This window comes from Eptesicus fuscus, chromosome 21, assembly GCF_027574615.1.
Source record: "Eptesicus fuscus isolate TK198812 chromosome 21, DD_ASM_mEF_20220401, whole genome shotgun sequence".
NCBI classification, from domain to species: Eukaryota; Metazoa; Chordata; class Mammalia; order Chiroptera; family Vespertilionidae; genus Eptesicus; species Eptesicus fuscus.
Window position 1 is genome coordinate 46,732,986 of NC_072493.1, and position 16,443 is coordinate 46,749,428.

The 16,443-nt window shown below is 43.1% G+C and overlaps 1 protein-coding gene across 1 annotated transcript; it reads left to right on the top strand.

The window, feature by feature from the left end:
* The first annotated feature begins 2,380 nt into the window (after window positions 1–2,380).
* On the top strand, window positions 2,381–14,811 carry LOC114229564 (zinc finger protein 420-like). The gene is made up of 5 exons (XM_054710546.1): window positions 2,381–2,468; window positions 4,727–4,870; window positions 6,139–6,265; window positions 11,758–11,831; window positions 12,695–14,811. The coding sequence occupies exons 2-5, from the start codon at window positions 4,856–4,858 to the stop codon at window positions 14,723–14,725; spliced, it is 2,247 nt and encodes a 748-aa protein (XP_054566521.1). The 5' UTR covers window positions 2,381–2,468; window positions 4,727–4,855; the 3' UTR covers window positions 14,726–14,811.
* Window positions 14,812–16,443: the final 1,632 nt, after the last annotated feature.

A 16,443-nucleotide genomic window follows, 5' to 3' on the forward strand; every position in this document is an offset into this window, starting at 1 on the left:
TTAACTTTCTAAAATACAAATTTTCTGGATGTAATTTACTTACAGGATATTTTTCCTTACATGATATTCTTCTACTATCCACCCTTTCATTTTTTCTTTTTTTTTTCACCCTTTTTTGATTTAAGTATTAGGAGGCTTTTGAAAATTTTATAATGTAGTCTTGATAGCTTTTAATTTTTTATTTTTTGCACTATAATATGACTGCTTTAGGTTCATTACATGTTACGCAGTTTTATCATGAGATGAACTACCAATAAAAATTTTAGTTAACACTTTAGGAACTGCTTTTTGTCCAATACAATTAATTTTTCTAGAATATTCGCTTATTTCAAATTAGCCAATTTAAATTAGCCTGAAAACTTGACTACTATTTTACTGTCAAATTTATTACTCTAACAACAATCTTATTTTTCCCTGTAAATATTAGTGGAAAGGATTATTTGCCTTCTTGAGTAGGCCCTGAGAATTCCTGGTGGTAGTCTGGATTTAGATATCAAAAACCTACTTCCCCACACCATGGGTACAAGACAACTCAAAAAAGTCTTGTTGCAGTGAGAGGCCAGCTGCTGTTGGCCAAGTCTCTGTCTGTTACCCGGGTCCCGATTGAAGCTGGGCATGGGAAGTTAAGCAGCCATGGGGGTAGGAGACCTCCCTCAGATGGGTGAGGGTTCAGGCTCCTGGAAAGTTGGGGAGGTGAGGGTCTGTGCTCCACCTCTGTTGACCCCCAAGTTCTCTCCTGATGGCCTCTCTGCGACTGTGCCTGTCTTAGGTTGTTCCTTCCCTGAGGAATCTTATCTCTCTCTGGCTAACCAGCCATCCTCCGGGGCCAAGCAGGGTGATGTGAGGTTCAGTTTTGTCTCCTTTGTACCTTATGCCCCCATGGCCTCCACGCCCAGCACCTGCCTTGGGATCCCCTCGCCTGCTGGCGGGGCCCCACACTGATCACATATCTTGGGGAACCCGGGTTAAGTTAGAGGTTTTAAAAACAGGTCATATCTTTAAAGTAAATAAAGACTTATAAAACTAATGAATTACTATATTCATAAAAATAAAGAGAAAAGCCGAAACCGGTTTGGCTCAATGGATGGAGCGTCGGCCTGCGGACTGAAGGGTCCCAGGTTCGATTCCGGTCAAGGGCATGTGCCTTGGTTGCGGGCACACCCCCGGTGGGGGGTGTGCAGGAGGCAGCTGGTCGGTGTTTCTCTCTCATCGATGTTTCTGGCTCTCTGTCCCTCTCTCTTCCTCACTGTGATAAATCAATAAAATATATTTTAAAAAAAATAAAATAAAGAGAAAATAGTGATGGGATTAAGTAAACTGATAATAGTTATTATCTTATAACTGTTTTAAATATTATTGATTTTAATTTTTTTTGCTTCCCAAATATAAAGAAAACTTAACAGGAGATATTCTACATTAATATCAACATCCCATTAAGTAGGTTATAGGGATTATTAAAGTAAAAAAATTTCATTTAAAAATGCATTCCCAGAACACAAAGACTTCAAAGACTACAACTTACAACTAGAAAGTTTTATCCATTGAAAAATACATAAATTAAAATCTCTTTCCCGCTGTGTTGGATGGGATCTTATCTCATAAGGTGCCTAACCATGAATGGATATCTGGGTCTGTCTGGCACCCCCATCCACCTGCTTCCCTAACTCAAGCTGCCTCTCCATTCAGATGGGGGGACAGGGAGGGGCTGAGAGAGCAGGCTGCCCTTCCCCTGCCCCTCCTCACTGAGGGTTTAAGGATCCAGGCAAATCACAGGCAAAAAGTTTCTGGTTACAAACCCATTCAGCGCGCCTTTTTTTTTTTTTTTTTTTTTAATACATTTTTAAAATTGATTTCAGGGAAGGAGGGAGAGATAGAAACATCAATGATGAGAGAGAATCATTGATTGGCTGCCTCTTGCACACCCCCCACTGGGGATCCAGCCGCAACCTAGGCATGTGCCCCTGACCGGATTTGAACCCGGGACCCCTCAGTCTGCAGGCCGATGTTCTATCCACTGAGCTAAACCAGCTAGGGCTCAGCGCGCCTTTTGAATTCTCTGTAACTTCGCTGTGAGAATGTGTTACCGGCCTGTCACAGTCGCGTCACCAGCCAAAACCAACAATGACGGGGGAACTCCACCAGGAAGGGCTGTCCCTGTGGGAGGAGGTGAGGGACCCAGGCTGCCCCCTCGCTCCTGCCCCGCCCTCCCTCCCTCTGTCCCCGCACAGGCCCCGCCCCCACCGCGGAGCCGCTCAGCCCAGGCGCTGGCCCCGCCCATCCCGCAGGGAGGCGCATGCGCAGTTGCTGGCAGACACAAAGCGGCTGTGGAGGGGAAGGTGGCGGTTCCCTGAGGAGGTGTCTGTGCTTTAAAACTGCTGCTCTCCGCCCCCCTCCCCGCAGGGAAGGCTGAGGGCGCTGCGGGCGCTGAAGTCCGTGGTGAGGTCCCCGCCCCGGAGCCCCTCACAGCGGTGAGTCCGGTCCCGGGCGGCTGCGCAGTGGAGGCGCCGCGTTCCTTTGGGGGAAACTGAGGCCCGGCCCGCGGTCTCTCCGCCTGTGGTGTGGGCCCCGCCTGCCGCGTGGTTTTCCTGCTGAAAACCATCCCGGGGCCGCCGGTCCCCCCGCGGGGCTGGGAGTCTGGGTCCGGGGGTTCCCGCCCTTTGCGCCTCCCCGCCCGGCGCTTTCCTGCCCACAGAGCCCGGATGGCTCCCGGCCTGGGGGTCTGCACCCCGCCTTCCTAGGCCCCCCATTAATAAGGGGTCTGAGTGCCCGGGGAGCACAGTGTCCATGGGGAGGGGCTCAGGGGGAGGAACGCGGTGTCCCCAGAAGAGGGGACCTGCCCGCAGGGAGGGCTTTGTGGGGGCGGTGACTGCGGGGGGCGGGGACCCGGGCTGGGGGGTCAGGAGGGGAGGGAGAGACAGACACGTGGGAGGAGGAAGGGCGGTGAGGGGTCCACAGAGGGGCCATAGGGGTGTGGGGGGACTGGACGGCGATGGTAGGGAGTGAGGGGGGAACTCGGGAAAGCAGCCTGAGGAGGAGGGAAGTGGGGAACTAGGGGGAGGGGAGCCCAGAGAGAGGAGGGAGCTGAGGGGAGAGGGTCCTGGTGAGCAGAAGTGGGGGCCGCACAGGAGGAGGCAGCTCAGACGGAGACACTGGTTCAGAGGAGAAGAGTTGGGGAGCGAGTGCAGGGACGGAAAGGGGGGCTTAGGGAGGAGGGAGCAGAGGGGAGCAGCGCGGAGTCCCCAGCTGTGGGAGCAGGACAGACTGTCACGGGCAGCAGCGGGGACACGGGCGTGGGGAGGGACAGACGGACGTGTGTGGAGATGGGAGCCGTCAGAGACCAGGAGAAAGAGCACCGGAAGGGAAATGGGTTTCAGGAGGTTCATGGTCCGGGTGTAGGACAGACAGAGAAAAGGGGGGAAAGAGCAGGGGAGGGGGGACACAGGAAAACTCCAATCAGCTTGGTTCAGTGGTTGAAGGTGGACCTATGAACCAGGAGGTAACAGTTCAATTCCTGGTCTTGTTTTTTGGCTTAGTCCCCACTGGGAGGGTGCAGGAGGCAGCCAATCAATGATTCTCTCTCATCATTGATGTGTCTATCTCTCCCTCTCCCACTCTGAAATCAATAAAAGTATATGTTAAAACAAAGACAAAAATACAGGAAAAGACAACACTGGAGAGAAAGGGAACGGACAGACAGAAACAGATCCGTAGACAGAAGTACATAATAATGGGAAGGAAGGGAACGCTGATCTGTGAGTGGTAAGTTGATGGGATGTGCAGGATCAAGTTGTGATATATTGGTTTGTGGCTTTATATGTTCAATTTAACATCTGAATTATTTAAACTGAGAAGCCACTACATTAAAAGTAAAAAGAAAAAGACCTAGTTGTTTTTAGTTTTAAATATATTGTTTGCAGCTCAGATTCTGAGCCCTGCATTTTTCTACCGTTTATCATATGTGGAAACATTCATTGGCACTTAGTCAGTAATAGGAGGCGAGCTCAGCAGGCACTTGGTGAGGATGTCATTGATCCTCACAGTAGGAAGCTAGTTCTGGGAGTTGATCTAATGTTCAGCACCTCTTCCTTCCCTTCATGTGATTTGCTCAATTACTGACTGTGAGCCTGAAATGAGCTGTTCCCCCCAAGTCCCTCTTGTCCATTCTCTGAAAATACTGAAGGGTAGACTGGATTGACCTGGAACTTTATCCCCACAGAGCCCATCTATTCATGGTGAAGTCACTGGGTCAGTATAATTTAATAGGTAACTTCTCCCAAAGGCTTAAGCATGAATATCTATTTTCTATAATTTCCTGGGAAAGGAGGAAGCAAATCTGCCTGGAAACCTGCACGTGTACAAGTTCCTCCTTCTCCCCCTCCCACTCCCCACAGGTCTCAGGTGAGCTGGGTCTGATGTCTGTGCCCAGCGCTACTGAGAGCAGCTCTGGGGGAGCCTCCCAGGCCCCGGGAGGGAACTGGTTAAAGATGCCAGGACATGGGCCCCAGGGCAGGCTTTTTCAGGGGAGGGAAGGGGTGTTTGTTGGGTTTTGGGGTTCAGCCGAGCAGCACATGCTCTCAGTGCTGTAGGAGTCTGTGGAAGTCTTTGGAAGGAGAGACACGTGAAGACAGAATAAAACCCCTCACAGTGTGGTCTCCATGTGGGAGCTCATTGTTCCTGACTCTCCTGTGACCAAGGACAGGAGGGGTGACCTTTTCCTCATTTCCAGGTCCTTCTGACTGAGTGTGAGGTGAGCTGATGAACAGGCTGTGTGGTCACCTTTGAAGGCACATTCTGTGACTCCTCAACATAGTGTCACCTGAGGAAACATCCCAGACCCCATCAGGACCAGGACCACATGGCTGCTCCTCAGGTAAAAGATGTGTCCTGTCTCAGGGGTATATTTGCTTTTCCTTGAACATCTGTTGATATATTTCTCTTTCCCTTCCCACGCCTGTGTCCCCTCTGCTGCCTGTTACACTCTGTCCTGCTCCCCACAGCTGGCTGACTCAGTGCTGCTTCTCCCTCTGCTCCATCACCCCTACATCCCCCTTTCTGTTGCTCCATTCGCTCTCCCAGATCTTCTCTGAACCAGGCTATTTTTTTAATCGTTTTTTTCTTTTTTAATTTTCATTTCAATAAATCTTTATTGTTCAGATTATTACAATTGTTCCTCATTTTTTCCCCCCATAGCTCCCCTCCATCTGGTTCTCACCCCACCCTCTGCCCTTACCCACCCCCCGCCACTGTCCTCATCCATAGGTGTACCATTTTTGTCCAGTCTCTTCCCGCACCCCCCATATTCATTTCCCCCTGAGAATTGTCAGTCCACTCCCTTTCTACGCCCCTGATTCTATTATATTCACCAGTTTATTCTGTTCATCAGATTTTTTATTCACTTGATTTTTAGATTCACCTTTTATTTTTTTTCTAGAGAGGAAGGGAGAAGGAGAGAGAGGTAGAAACATCAATGATGAGAGAGAATCATTGCTCGCCTGCCTCCTGCACACACCCTTCTTGGGATGGAGCCTGCAACCCAGGCATGTGTCCTTGACTGGAATCAAACCTGCGACTCTTCAGTCACTCTATCTACTCCGTGCAGGTCTTAGTGAGCAGGCTGACACTCTATCCACTGAGCCCAACCAGCTAGGGCCATGCCTTCATTTTGAAGTTTATTTTCCTCTAAAGTAAAATCTGTACTGTGGGTTTGTGGACATGTGTCATCCTCATTTGCCAGTGTTAGAAAACACATCAGAGACGCCCTAGCCAGCTTGGCTCAGTGGATAGAGCATCAGCCTGCGGACCGAAGGGACCCAGGTTCGATTCCAGCTGAGGGCACATGCCTGGGTTGCAGGCTTGATCCCCAGTGGCGGGTGTGCAGGAGGCAACCCATCAATGATTCTCTCTCATCATTGATGTTTCTATCGCTCTCTCCTTCTCCCTTCCTCTCTGAAATCAATAAAGAAATATATTTAAAAAAAGAAAATACATCAGAGAATGTTACTGGGGCAAAGTGATCTTACTGGGTGATTCAGGATACTCCCTTAGGTCCAAACCTCTTCTCCCTAAACACTGTTTCCATGTTGGGTGACAGTATGAACTACTCTGGTGACCTCTTGTTAAACTTGTCTTTTCTTTCAGGGACCGCTGACCTTCAGGGATGTGGCCATAGATTTCTCTCAGGAGGAGTGGGAATGCCTGGACCCAGCTCAGCGGAAGTTGTACCTGGATGTGATGGTGGAGAACTACAGCAACCTGGCCTCCCTGGGTGAGGATGACTTCCTTCCCGAGTTCCTCCTCCACCCATGGGTTTTGTTTCCTTTATTATTTTAACACGATAGGCCTGGTGCATGAAATTATTGCAGTGGTAGGTCCCTAGGTCTGGCCTCCCCGCCTCCTGGGCTCCTCCTCCTTTTGCTCCCTCAGCACCTTGCTGCCTTTGCTGGTCACCTACCGTGTTCCGCGCCGCCCCTTGGTGGTCAGCGCAGGTCCTAATGAGTGACTGAGTTCCCACTCTCCCAGTTGAACTCAGGAGCGGACAATTTGCCTATTAGCCTTTCTATATATAGATAGATGTCTAGGGACTTTCTGCTTTCTATGGTAGATTCTTGCTCTCGAGGAACAAATTGGGCTCTAGTTTGTTTGGCTCAGTGGATAGAGCACTGGCCTGCACACTGAAAGGTCCCGGGTTCAATTCTCGTCAAGGGCCAAAGCCAGGGTTGCGGACTTGCTGCCCAATATGGGGTGTACAGGAGGCAACTAATCAATGATTCTCTTTTTTTTTTCTTTTGACTTTTAATAAATCTTTATTGTTCAGATTATTACAGTTGTTCCTCTTTTTTCCCCCCATAGCTCCCCTCCACCCGGTTCCCACCAACCCTCTGCCCTTACCGCCCCCCCACTGTCCTCATCCATAGGTGTATGATTTTTGTCCAGTCTCTTCCCGCACCCCCCATGCCCTTTTTCTCCTGAGGATTGTCAGTCCACTCCCTTTCTATGCCCCTAATTCTTTATATTCACCAATTTATTCTGTTCATCAGATTTTTTATTCACTTGATTTTTAGATTCACTTGTTGATAGATATGTATTTGTTGTTCATAATTTTTATCTTTACCTCCTCCTCCTCCTCCTCCTCCTCTTCTTCTTCTCCTTCTCCTTCTTCCTTCTTCCTTCTTCCTTCTTCCTTCTTCTTCCTTCTTCACCTTTCAGCATTTCATATAATACTGGTTTGACAGCTTATACAGGTCATTGCTTGTATAGTTCATTTATTGAGTTCTTCTTCAATTACACCCAGCACTACTTTATACTCTATTTTTATTTATTTATTTATTATTTATTTATTTTATTTTTTTTTCTAAATATATTTTATTGATTTTTTACAGAGAGGAAGAGAGAGGGATAGTTAGAAACATCGATGAGAGAGAAACATCGATCAGCTGCCTCTTGCACACCCCCTACTGGGGATGTGCCCGCAACCAAGGTACATGCCCCTGACCGGAATCGAACCTGGGACCCTTCAGTCCGCAGGCTTTCGCTCTATCCACTGAGCTAAACCGGTTTCCGCTATTTATTTTTATTTAATATATATATATATATTTTTTTAAATATATTTATTGATTTTTTACAGAGAGGAAGGGAGAGGGATAGAGAGTTAGAAACATCGATGAGAGAGAAACATCGATCAGCTGCCTCCTGCACATTCCCCTACTGGGGATGTGCCCGCAACCAAGGTACATGCCCTTGACCGGAATCGAACCTGGGACCCTTCAGTCCGCAGGCCGACACTCTATCCACTGAGCCAAACCGGTTGCAGCCTACTCTATTTTTATTGATTTTAAGGAAAGAGAGCAACACGGGGCAGAGATACAGAGATTTATTTCCTGACTTATTTATGGATTCATTTGTTGCTTTGTTTAATGTGCCCTGAGCAAAAATCAAAAGTTCAATGTTTTGGTATCAGGACCACACTAAACTGAGCTTCTAGGGCAGTTTGAGAGTATCCTTTTCTTATCTTGTTATTGGGCATCCTTGTCGAAGATCTTCAGGCCCTATCCAGGATAATTTGTTTTTAGGCCTATTATTCTATGCTGCTATATTTATTTTCCTCTGCGTTGATGTCTGCATTACAGGTTTTGGTTTATTATTTTTTATTGATTTCAGACAGCAAGGCAGAGGGAGAGGCAGTTAGAAACATCAGTGATGAGAGAGAATCATTGATAGGCTGTCTCCTACACATCCCCTTCTGGGGATCAAGCCGGTAACCCTGGCCTGTGCCCTTGAAAGGAATTGAACCCAGGACCTTTTAATTCACGGGCCTGCACTCTGTCCACTGAGTCAGTCCGGCTAGGGCTGTTTTACACTTCTTTGGTGACAGAAGCTTTGAACTATGTTTTAATATCAGGAAGCCTAAAGCCTTTGATTTCATACATTCGTTTCACGGTTCTCTTGGTTACATGGAGTCTCTTGCTTACATGCAATTCACATTACTTTTAGAAAGAGCTTTTCTGTTTCCCCCAAAAGTGTCACTGGGACTTTGATAGGGATTGCTTTGAAGGTTTAGGTCACTTTGGGTTCTAATGACAGCTGATACTGTTAGCATTTCACAGTAGGATCATGGAATGTGTTTTTCAACTTACTCATTTCTTCTTTAATTACAGCCAGCAGAGTGAGAGTGTGTGTGTGTGTGAGTGAGTGTGTGTGTGTGTGTGTGTGTGTGTGTGTGTGATTTTGTTAATCCTCACCCTATTGTATTTTTTCCATTGAGTTTTACAGAGAGTGCAAAGAAGGGGGAGGGAGGGATTGAAAGAGAGAGAGAAATATCATGTGAGAGGGACACATTGTTGTTTGGCTTCCTCACTTGTCCCAAATGGGGTTGGGATCCAACCTGTAACCATGCGGTGGGTGGCCCCATGCTCTACCCATCAAGACACACTGCAGAGGGCAGTCACCAATATTATGCTTGACACCATACAAATCATGTACCTTCTTATGAAGTAAACTGTCAATATTTCATTTTCAATCATGCTGTTATTCATATAAATACATAATTAGTTTGTTATTTTGTAGTAATTTCTTTCATGTACAGGAACACAGTTAACTTCGTTGGTTGTTTCTATATACCATGTTTTGAGGAATTAATTAGATATATATTATTAGATCTGTAGAATCTGTGATTTACAATACAGAATTCTGTAACGTCATAGCAAGATCATTTTATTTTCTACTTTTGTTATGACCATGGAACTACTTAAAATATCTTAAGGTTATAACAATGTACCTTAAACTCAGTGTCAGTTGCATACAAAACTCTGCTAATTGCCATTTCTACCCATGTACACACATGAGTTGATACCACATTATTTTTTACGTTGTAAGTCTTATAGCAGAGATTTAAGATTTAATTCCTTTTATTTATTTTTTATAAATACACTTATATTTCAGAGGAGATGGGGAGAGAGAGGGGATCATTCCCGATGAAAGAGGATCATTGATTGGCTGACTCTTGCACACCCCATACTGGGGAATGAGCCCGCAACACAGGCATGTGCCCTGACCGGGAATCGAATTGTGACCCCCTGGTTCATAGGTAGACCCTTTACCACTGAGCTATGCTGTTCAGACTATTCCTTTTATTTTCTAAAGTTCCACAAGAGAAATCAAAGTGATATGTGTTTCTTTTTTAGAACACCACAAATTTTTTAAAAAATATATTTTATTGATTTTTTACAGAGAGGAAGGGAGAGGAGAGGGATAGATAGCTAGAAACATCGATGAGAGAGAAACATTGACCAGCTGCCTCCTGCACACCCCCTACTGGGGATGTGCCCGCAACCAAGGTACATGCCCTTGACCAGAATCGAACCTGGGACCCTTCAGTCCGCAGACCAATGCTCTATCCACTGAGCCAAACCGGTTTCGGCAAATTTTTATATTTCTATATTTTTTTTCACATACAAGTATTCTTCATATGTTCATATTTATCGCCAGAAGTGTATTTCTGAAGGATTATTTATAGTGCAGGTCTAATAATGAGAGAGTTTTGGAGCTGGAAAAGTTTTTACTCTCCATTGTTGATCATCTCTTTTGTCAGTATTTTTGTTGGATGGTTTTTGTTCATTTATCAGTTCCCTGTTTTATTTCATGCCCTTTTCTTGCCCCCAGTAGTATTCTACTTAGAAATCCCCTAATGATCTTAGAATAGCTGTCTTTTCCATGAGAAGTTATATTTTTATATGCTTTTAGGATAGTATTCTAGTACTTTGATATTTTCATTGCTTTTTATCTGTTCTCATGTTTATATTAATAATACTTAGAATTCAGTTAGCTGCTTGTGTTTGTATGTCTCTTTCTCCAATTGTCAGGATGTTACATGATTAATTTTTTATATAAGCTACCTACTCCTTTTCACATTCCTGTCTTTATGGGGTCCTCTTGGAGGTCGGTTTGTTAGTGTCTTAGGAAATCTTTAAATTCTCTTCATATTCCCACATGTTTGTTGGCTTTTCTTCATCAAGATTTTAATGAATTAACATTTTAATGACTTATATACAAATTATTTCATCATTTAATTATTATTTTTTAAATTGTCCTTATTGATTTCAGAGATATAGGGAGTGGGAGAGGGAGATAGAAACATCAGTGAAGAGAATCATCGATTGGCTGCCTCCTGCATGATGGGTGATTGAGCCTTCACCCCAGGCCTGTGCCCTGACATGGAACCAAACCGTGACCTCATGGTTCATAGATTGACACTCAACCACTGAGCCACCACTTCCAGGCAAATTCTTTGATGTTTTAAGTTGAAAGTGTCTTTCATTAATGACTCTACTGTATTTGTTAATTCTGGTATTATGTTTTGAAATATCCCCTTTCAGTGGTGTTTATAAAATACTCTCTCATTGTATTTTTATTTTGGTTATATAATGTTTTGGTGATATTATATAGTTGTATTTCCCCCCCCCCCCTTTTTGACTTTAAGGTACTTATTTGCCTTTTTTTTAGATAATTAATATACTTCCATTAATATAGTGCCAGTTTGATTACATTTATTCTGTTTTCCTGATGGTACACTTTTTCTGTTTCTTTGGATGACTTCATATCTGTTGCTGAGATTCTGGAATTAGAAACATCAGGATTTTGAACATGCTTTCTATAGGAGGAAATAAATAATAACCATATGTGGCACAAATTCTACTTTCGGTCAACACTGTTTTGAGGATCTGTATTCTTGGTTCGGTTGTGTTTTTAATTTCCCAGTTGGAAATGTTCTCTGTTTCTTTCTCGGACCCACGGTATCTTTTCAGGCTTGACATATATCTTCATTACCACAGTCTGTGGTGTTCGAACTAGTTGTCATTGTTTCTTTGTAGCAGCCACTACAGGGCACTCACCTGTACTGCAATTCTGTTCACACTCTGAGTCATGCACAAGAGATACATGTTCTTCAAGAGCCCGCGAAACAGGGAGATCATTGATCATACACTTTCTTCATTTCTCATTTCTCTCTCTCTTTCTCGCCAGTGAATAAACTGGGAATTTTTTTATAATATTGCCATTGGGTGGCAGGGGGTTTAAGCAGGTATCATTGGAAAATATAAGCAACTCTTTGATGTGAGTTTTTTTCATTGTACCTATCTTGAGCTTTGTTTAAAATCATCACTTGCTCTTAGAATAATTCAAAATGTCATTTGGTCAATACTTCCTGGTAAGTTCAAAGTGCACTCACCTGATTGTCAAAACTGAATATTTGTTTTCTTTCAGCTATGTCATCTGAAGATTTCCAGGCCTTTATGCCAAACCCCGGAATACAAGATTTATTCTCTGAAATAATACTGGTAAGATATAAAAGATGTCGTTTTGATAATGCTCACTTAATGAAAGCCTTTGAATTGGAGGAAGAGTGTGCTGAGAAGAGAAAAAATTAATATAAACAGAACAAATCTGGAACAGTTATCATAATAAAATTCTTGTTACCTAAAGAAGTCAGGTGTATTATGCATTTGGGAAACCTCCCAATTTAAAGTCAGTTACATTGGCAGATCAGTGTGTTTCTGCACTTGAACGTCAAAAACAACTTTTTACTGTTATGCATTCTTGGACAGAGAATCTGGAAAAACTAAGAAGTCACATAATCTCTAGAATAAATAATTATTTGAATTGTTTAAAATCTAGGGTCAGATTAAACTTTCAGTCATTTCTAAAATGTATAGATTTATAATGTATCCATGGAATTAAAATGTGCTGAATTTGGCTATTTTTTAATGATATTTTTATTAAAAATATATTTATTGACTTCAGAAAGTAAGGGAGAGAAAGAGGAGAGGAAAACATCAATGATGAGAGAGAATCCTTCAGTGGCTGCCTTCTCTATGCCTCCCACTGGGGACCGATTCCACAGGCAAGCCGTATCCCCTTATTGGGACTGGAATAGGATCTTGTCCATATGATGAAGCTCAACCAGTGAGGCATGCTGGCTGGGCATTAGGCACTCTTTTAAACAAGGATTCATTATTCTTCCTCTGACAATTAATGTTTTGTATTTATTTTTTGTCTATAATTTTAATAAATTGGGATAGCTTTTCCTATACAACCATCTACGTTTAATGAGTATCACAGAATGGTTCTTATGGAACAAGTGTACATTTTTCATGAAATTATAACTGTCAGTAAAGGCCTTTCTATCTCCCATTATCACCAGAGTACATATAATGGAGATAGCAGTTATCAATGGAATGAACATTGGAACAATTCTAAGCAAGAGTCATGTCTTAATCATCGGACAAGTGAGCTTGCAGAGGACCATTATAAAAGTGGAAAAGTCTTTGACCAAATGTCCAATCACAATATACGTCAGGTTTTTCCTATTGTGGAGAAGACACACAATGGAAGTAAATGTATCCAGTCTTTTAAGCAGTCTTCATATTACCCTGAACAAGAAAATATTCATGCTGGGGATGAGGCTTACAAATGGAATCCGTGTGGGAGAGGCTTCAGTCAAATATTCAATCTAAATAAACGCAAAAAAGTCCATAGTGGAGAAAAACCTTATACATGTAAAGATTCTGGTAAAACATCTATTTGGCCTTTAGGTTGTACTGTAAATCAGACAATTGGTACTGGAGACAAGCCTTACAAATGTAAATCATGTGGCAAAACTTTTAAATATCATTCATCTCTTCTTATACATAAGGGAAGATTTCACACTATTGCAAAATTTTACAAACTCAGGGAAAATGGAAAAGACTTTAGTCAGTTCTCAAGACATACTCAAAATCGTACAGATCATATGAATGAAAATTCTTATAAATGTTCAGAATGTGGCAAAACCTTTAGTCAGCCCTCAAACCTTATTCTTCATCAGGGAATTCACACTGGAGAGAAACCTTATAAATATAGAGAATGTGGCAAATCCTTTACCAGCCATTCAGTTCTTATTAATCATCACAGTGTTCATCCTGAAGATAAGCCTTATAAATGTAGAGAATGTGGTAAAGCATTCCTCCACGCCTCAAACATGTTTCGACATCGGAAAGTTCATACTGGAGAGAAGCCTTATAAATGTACAGAATGTGGGAAAGCATTCAGTGAGTCCGCAAATCTTAATCGACATGAGAGAGTTCATACTGGAGAGAAGCCATATCAATGTAGAGAATGTGACAAAGCCTTTAGCCGGCCCGCAACCCTTACTATTCATCACAGAATTCACACTGGAGAGAAACCTTACAAATGTAGAGAATGTGGCAAATCCTTTACCAGCCATGCAGGACTTACTAAACATCAAGGTGTTCATATTGAAGATAAACCTTATAAATGTAGAGAATGTGGTAAAGCATTCCTCCATGCCTCGAACATGATTCAACATCAGAAAGTTCATACTGGAGAGAAACCATACAAATGTAGAGAATGTGGCAAAGCCTTTAGCGATTCCTCCTCCCTTAATAAACATCACAGAGTTCATACTGGAGAGAAGCCTTATAAATGTAGTGTATGTGGCAAAGCCTTTAGCGATTCCTCCTCCTTTAATAAACATCACAGAGTTCATACTGGAGAGAAGCCTTATAAATATAGAGAATGTGGCAAATCCTTTAGGCAGTCCGAATCCCATCAGAAAGTTCATACTGGAGAGAAGGCTTATAAATGTAGAGAATGTGACAAAGTCTTTAGCCAGTCCTTCTCCCTTAATCGTCATCAGAGAGTTCATACTGGAGAGAAGCCTTATAAATGTAAAGAATGTGGCAAAGCCTTTAGATGTTCGTACTCCCTTAATTTACATCAGAGAGTTCATAGTGGAGAGAAGCCTTATAAATGTAGAGAATGTGGTAAAGCCTTCAGTGATTCCTCAAAACTTACTCGCCATCATAAAATTCATACTGGAGATAAGGCTTATAAATGTAGAGAATGTGGCAAAGCCTTTATCCGGTCCTCACACCTTACTTATCATCAGAGAGTTCATACTGGAGAGAAGCCTTATAAATGTAGAGAATGTGGCAAAGCCTTCAATGAGTCCGAAAGACTTAATATACATCTGAGAGTTCATACTGGAGAGAAGCCTTATAAATGTAGAGAATGTGGCAAAGCCTTTACATGTTCCTCCTCCCTTAATTTACATCAGAGAGTCCATACTGGAGAAAAGCCTTATAAATGTAGAGAATGTGGCAAAGTCTTTAGATGGTCCTCACAACTTACTAAGCATAAGAAAGTTCATCCTGGAGTGAAGTCACATGAATGAAGAGAATGTTGGCCACATCCATTGGCAGCTCCTCCAACCTTACTGTACATCAGAGGGGTCATACGGGAGAGGAGCCTTATAAATGTAAAAATGTAGCAAAGCCTTTAATCAATGTTCCTGCCTTATTGTACAGCAGAGTTCATACTTGAGAGAAGTATTACAGATCTGAGAAGTGTCAAAAGTCCTTGACCTGCAGTGACAAGTTACTCAACATTACAGAATTCTGACTGAACAAGCCTTATGAATATGAAAAATGTAGTGAAGACTTTAAAAGCCATTCATATATTACTGTACATGAGAGACTTCATACTGAAGGGGAAACCTTTCAAATGTAGAGCATGTGCAAGATCCTATACTGTTGGATGTCCCCATTTTCACTATCAGAGAAGTGTAAACAAGGAGCCGAGAACACTGGTGAACCTTGAGCCCTGGCAAGGGCCATAGCTATGCACCAATTGTTTAGTGGAGACAATGGTAGCTCAAGCCATTTCCTGACCAAATAGTCTCAGAGTAAATTTTTACTAATACTTTTACAGACCTTTAGGATTATCTGTCTGTTACTGGAATTGCCTGCCTGACCAAGGGCTATATGTGTATCCAAAATTGAATAAAATGTTGGCAAGGCCTGGGCACCAGTGGAAGTCCTTCCCCTGTTGTTGGACTTTCCACCTAGCTCCCAGTATTTCCAAATTATTATTTGTTGTCTCTGTCATTTGCGTGCAGCCCTTTTCCAGATCGTGAACACTGAACCACACGGGACGTTGCTTATACATCTGGCTCCTTGACTAGGGACATCTGGAGAAGAATTGCCTATTGCAAAAAACGAAGTTCACCGGATAGGTGAGGGAAATTCACCAGATAGGTGGGTAAAAAGAATTCATCCAAAAGGTGGGGAAATTCGCTGCATGCAAAGCCCACGGCCAGCTGCAGAAGTCGCAATCTGCAGGGTGGGAATGTGTTTTTTTAAGCTAGGCTAATGGAGGAGAATTTGGTTTAAAAGTAAGAAGCTTTATTGTAGACTTTTGGCTTGCATGCTTAAAGATAAAGGAATTAAAGTGTTAGAAGGTATTCTCTTACAGTTTTTGCATGTTATTATGGAACACAATCCCTGGTTTCCTGAAGGAGGTGCATTAGATGTTGAATGTTGGGAAAGAGTTGGTCAAAACTTTAAAAAAACTCAGCAGCAGGGGAAAAACTTGCCTCCAAATTGTTTTTCCTTGTGGAACACGGTATTGCATTTGCGAGAGCCTGTTAGGCTAAGGAGGATAAACCTCCTCACCTTGCACCTTCTGCTCCTAAAGAGGAGCAAAAAGAAAAATTGGAGAAATGGCCTTCATGGCCCCCTCCACCTCCATGTCCTAATCCTGAAATGTTTAATTTGCCACCAATAGAATCACCTGTGCAAAGAGCTATCTGAGATGGATTAAAGGAGAAATTATGACTTACATTTCTGAAGCATACTTAGCTCCTTATGAGTGGTAGTCTTTGACTCATGCAACTCTGGATGGAGGAGATTATTTACTATGGAAGGGAGGATTTATGGAGAAATGTCGGGAGCAAGCCCACTCAAATCATGGGCTGAATGCTCAAATAACTTATGAAATGCTGGCTAGGCAGAGGGACCCCACCAGTGCACTAATCCGTGCACCAGGAATCTGGTAATAATATAAGAACTAAATGTTCTGGAGCAGCTTGTGTTGCTTAGTGAATGAGCATTG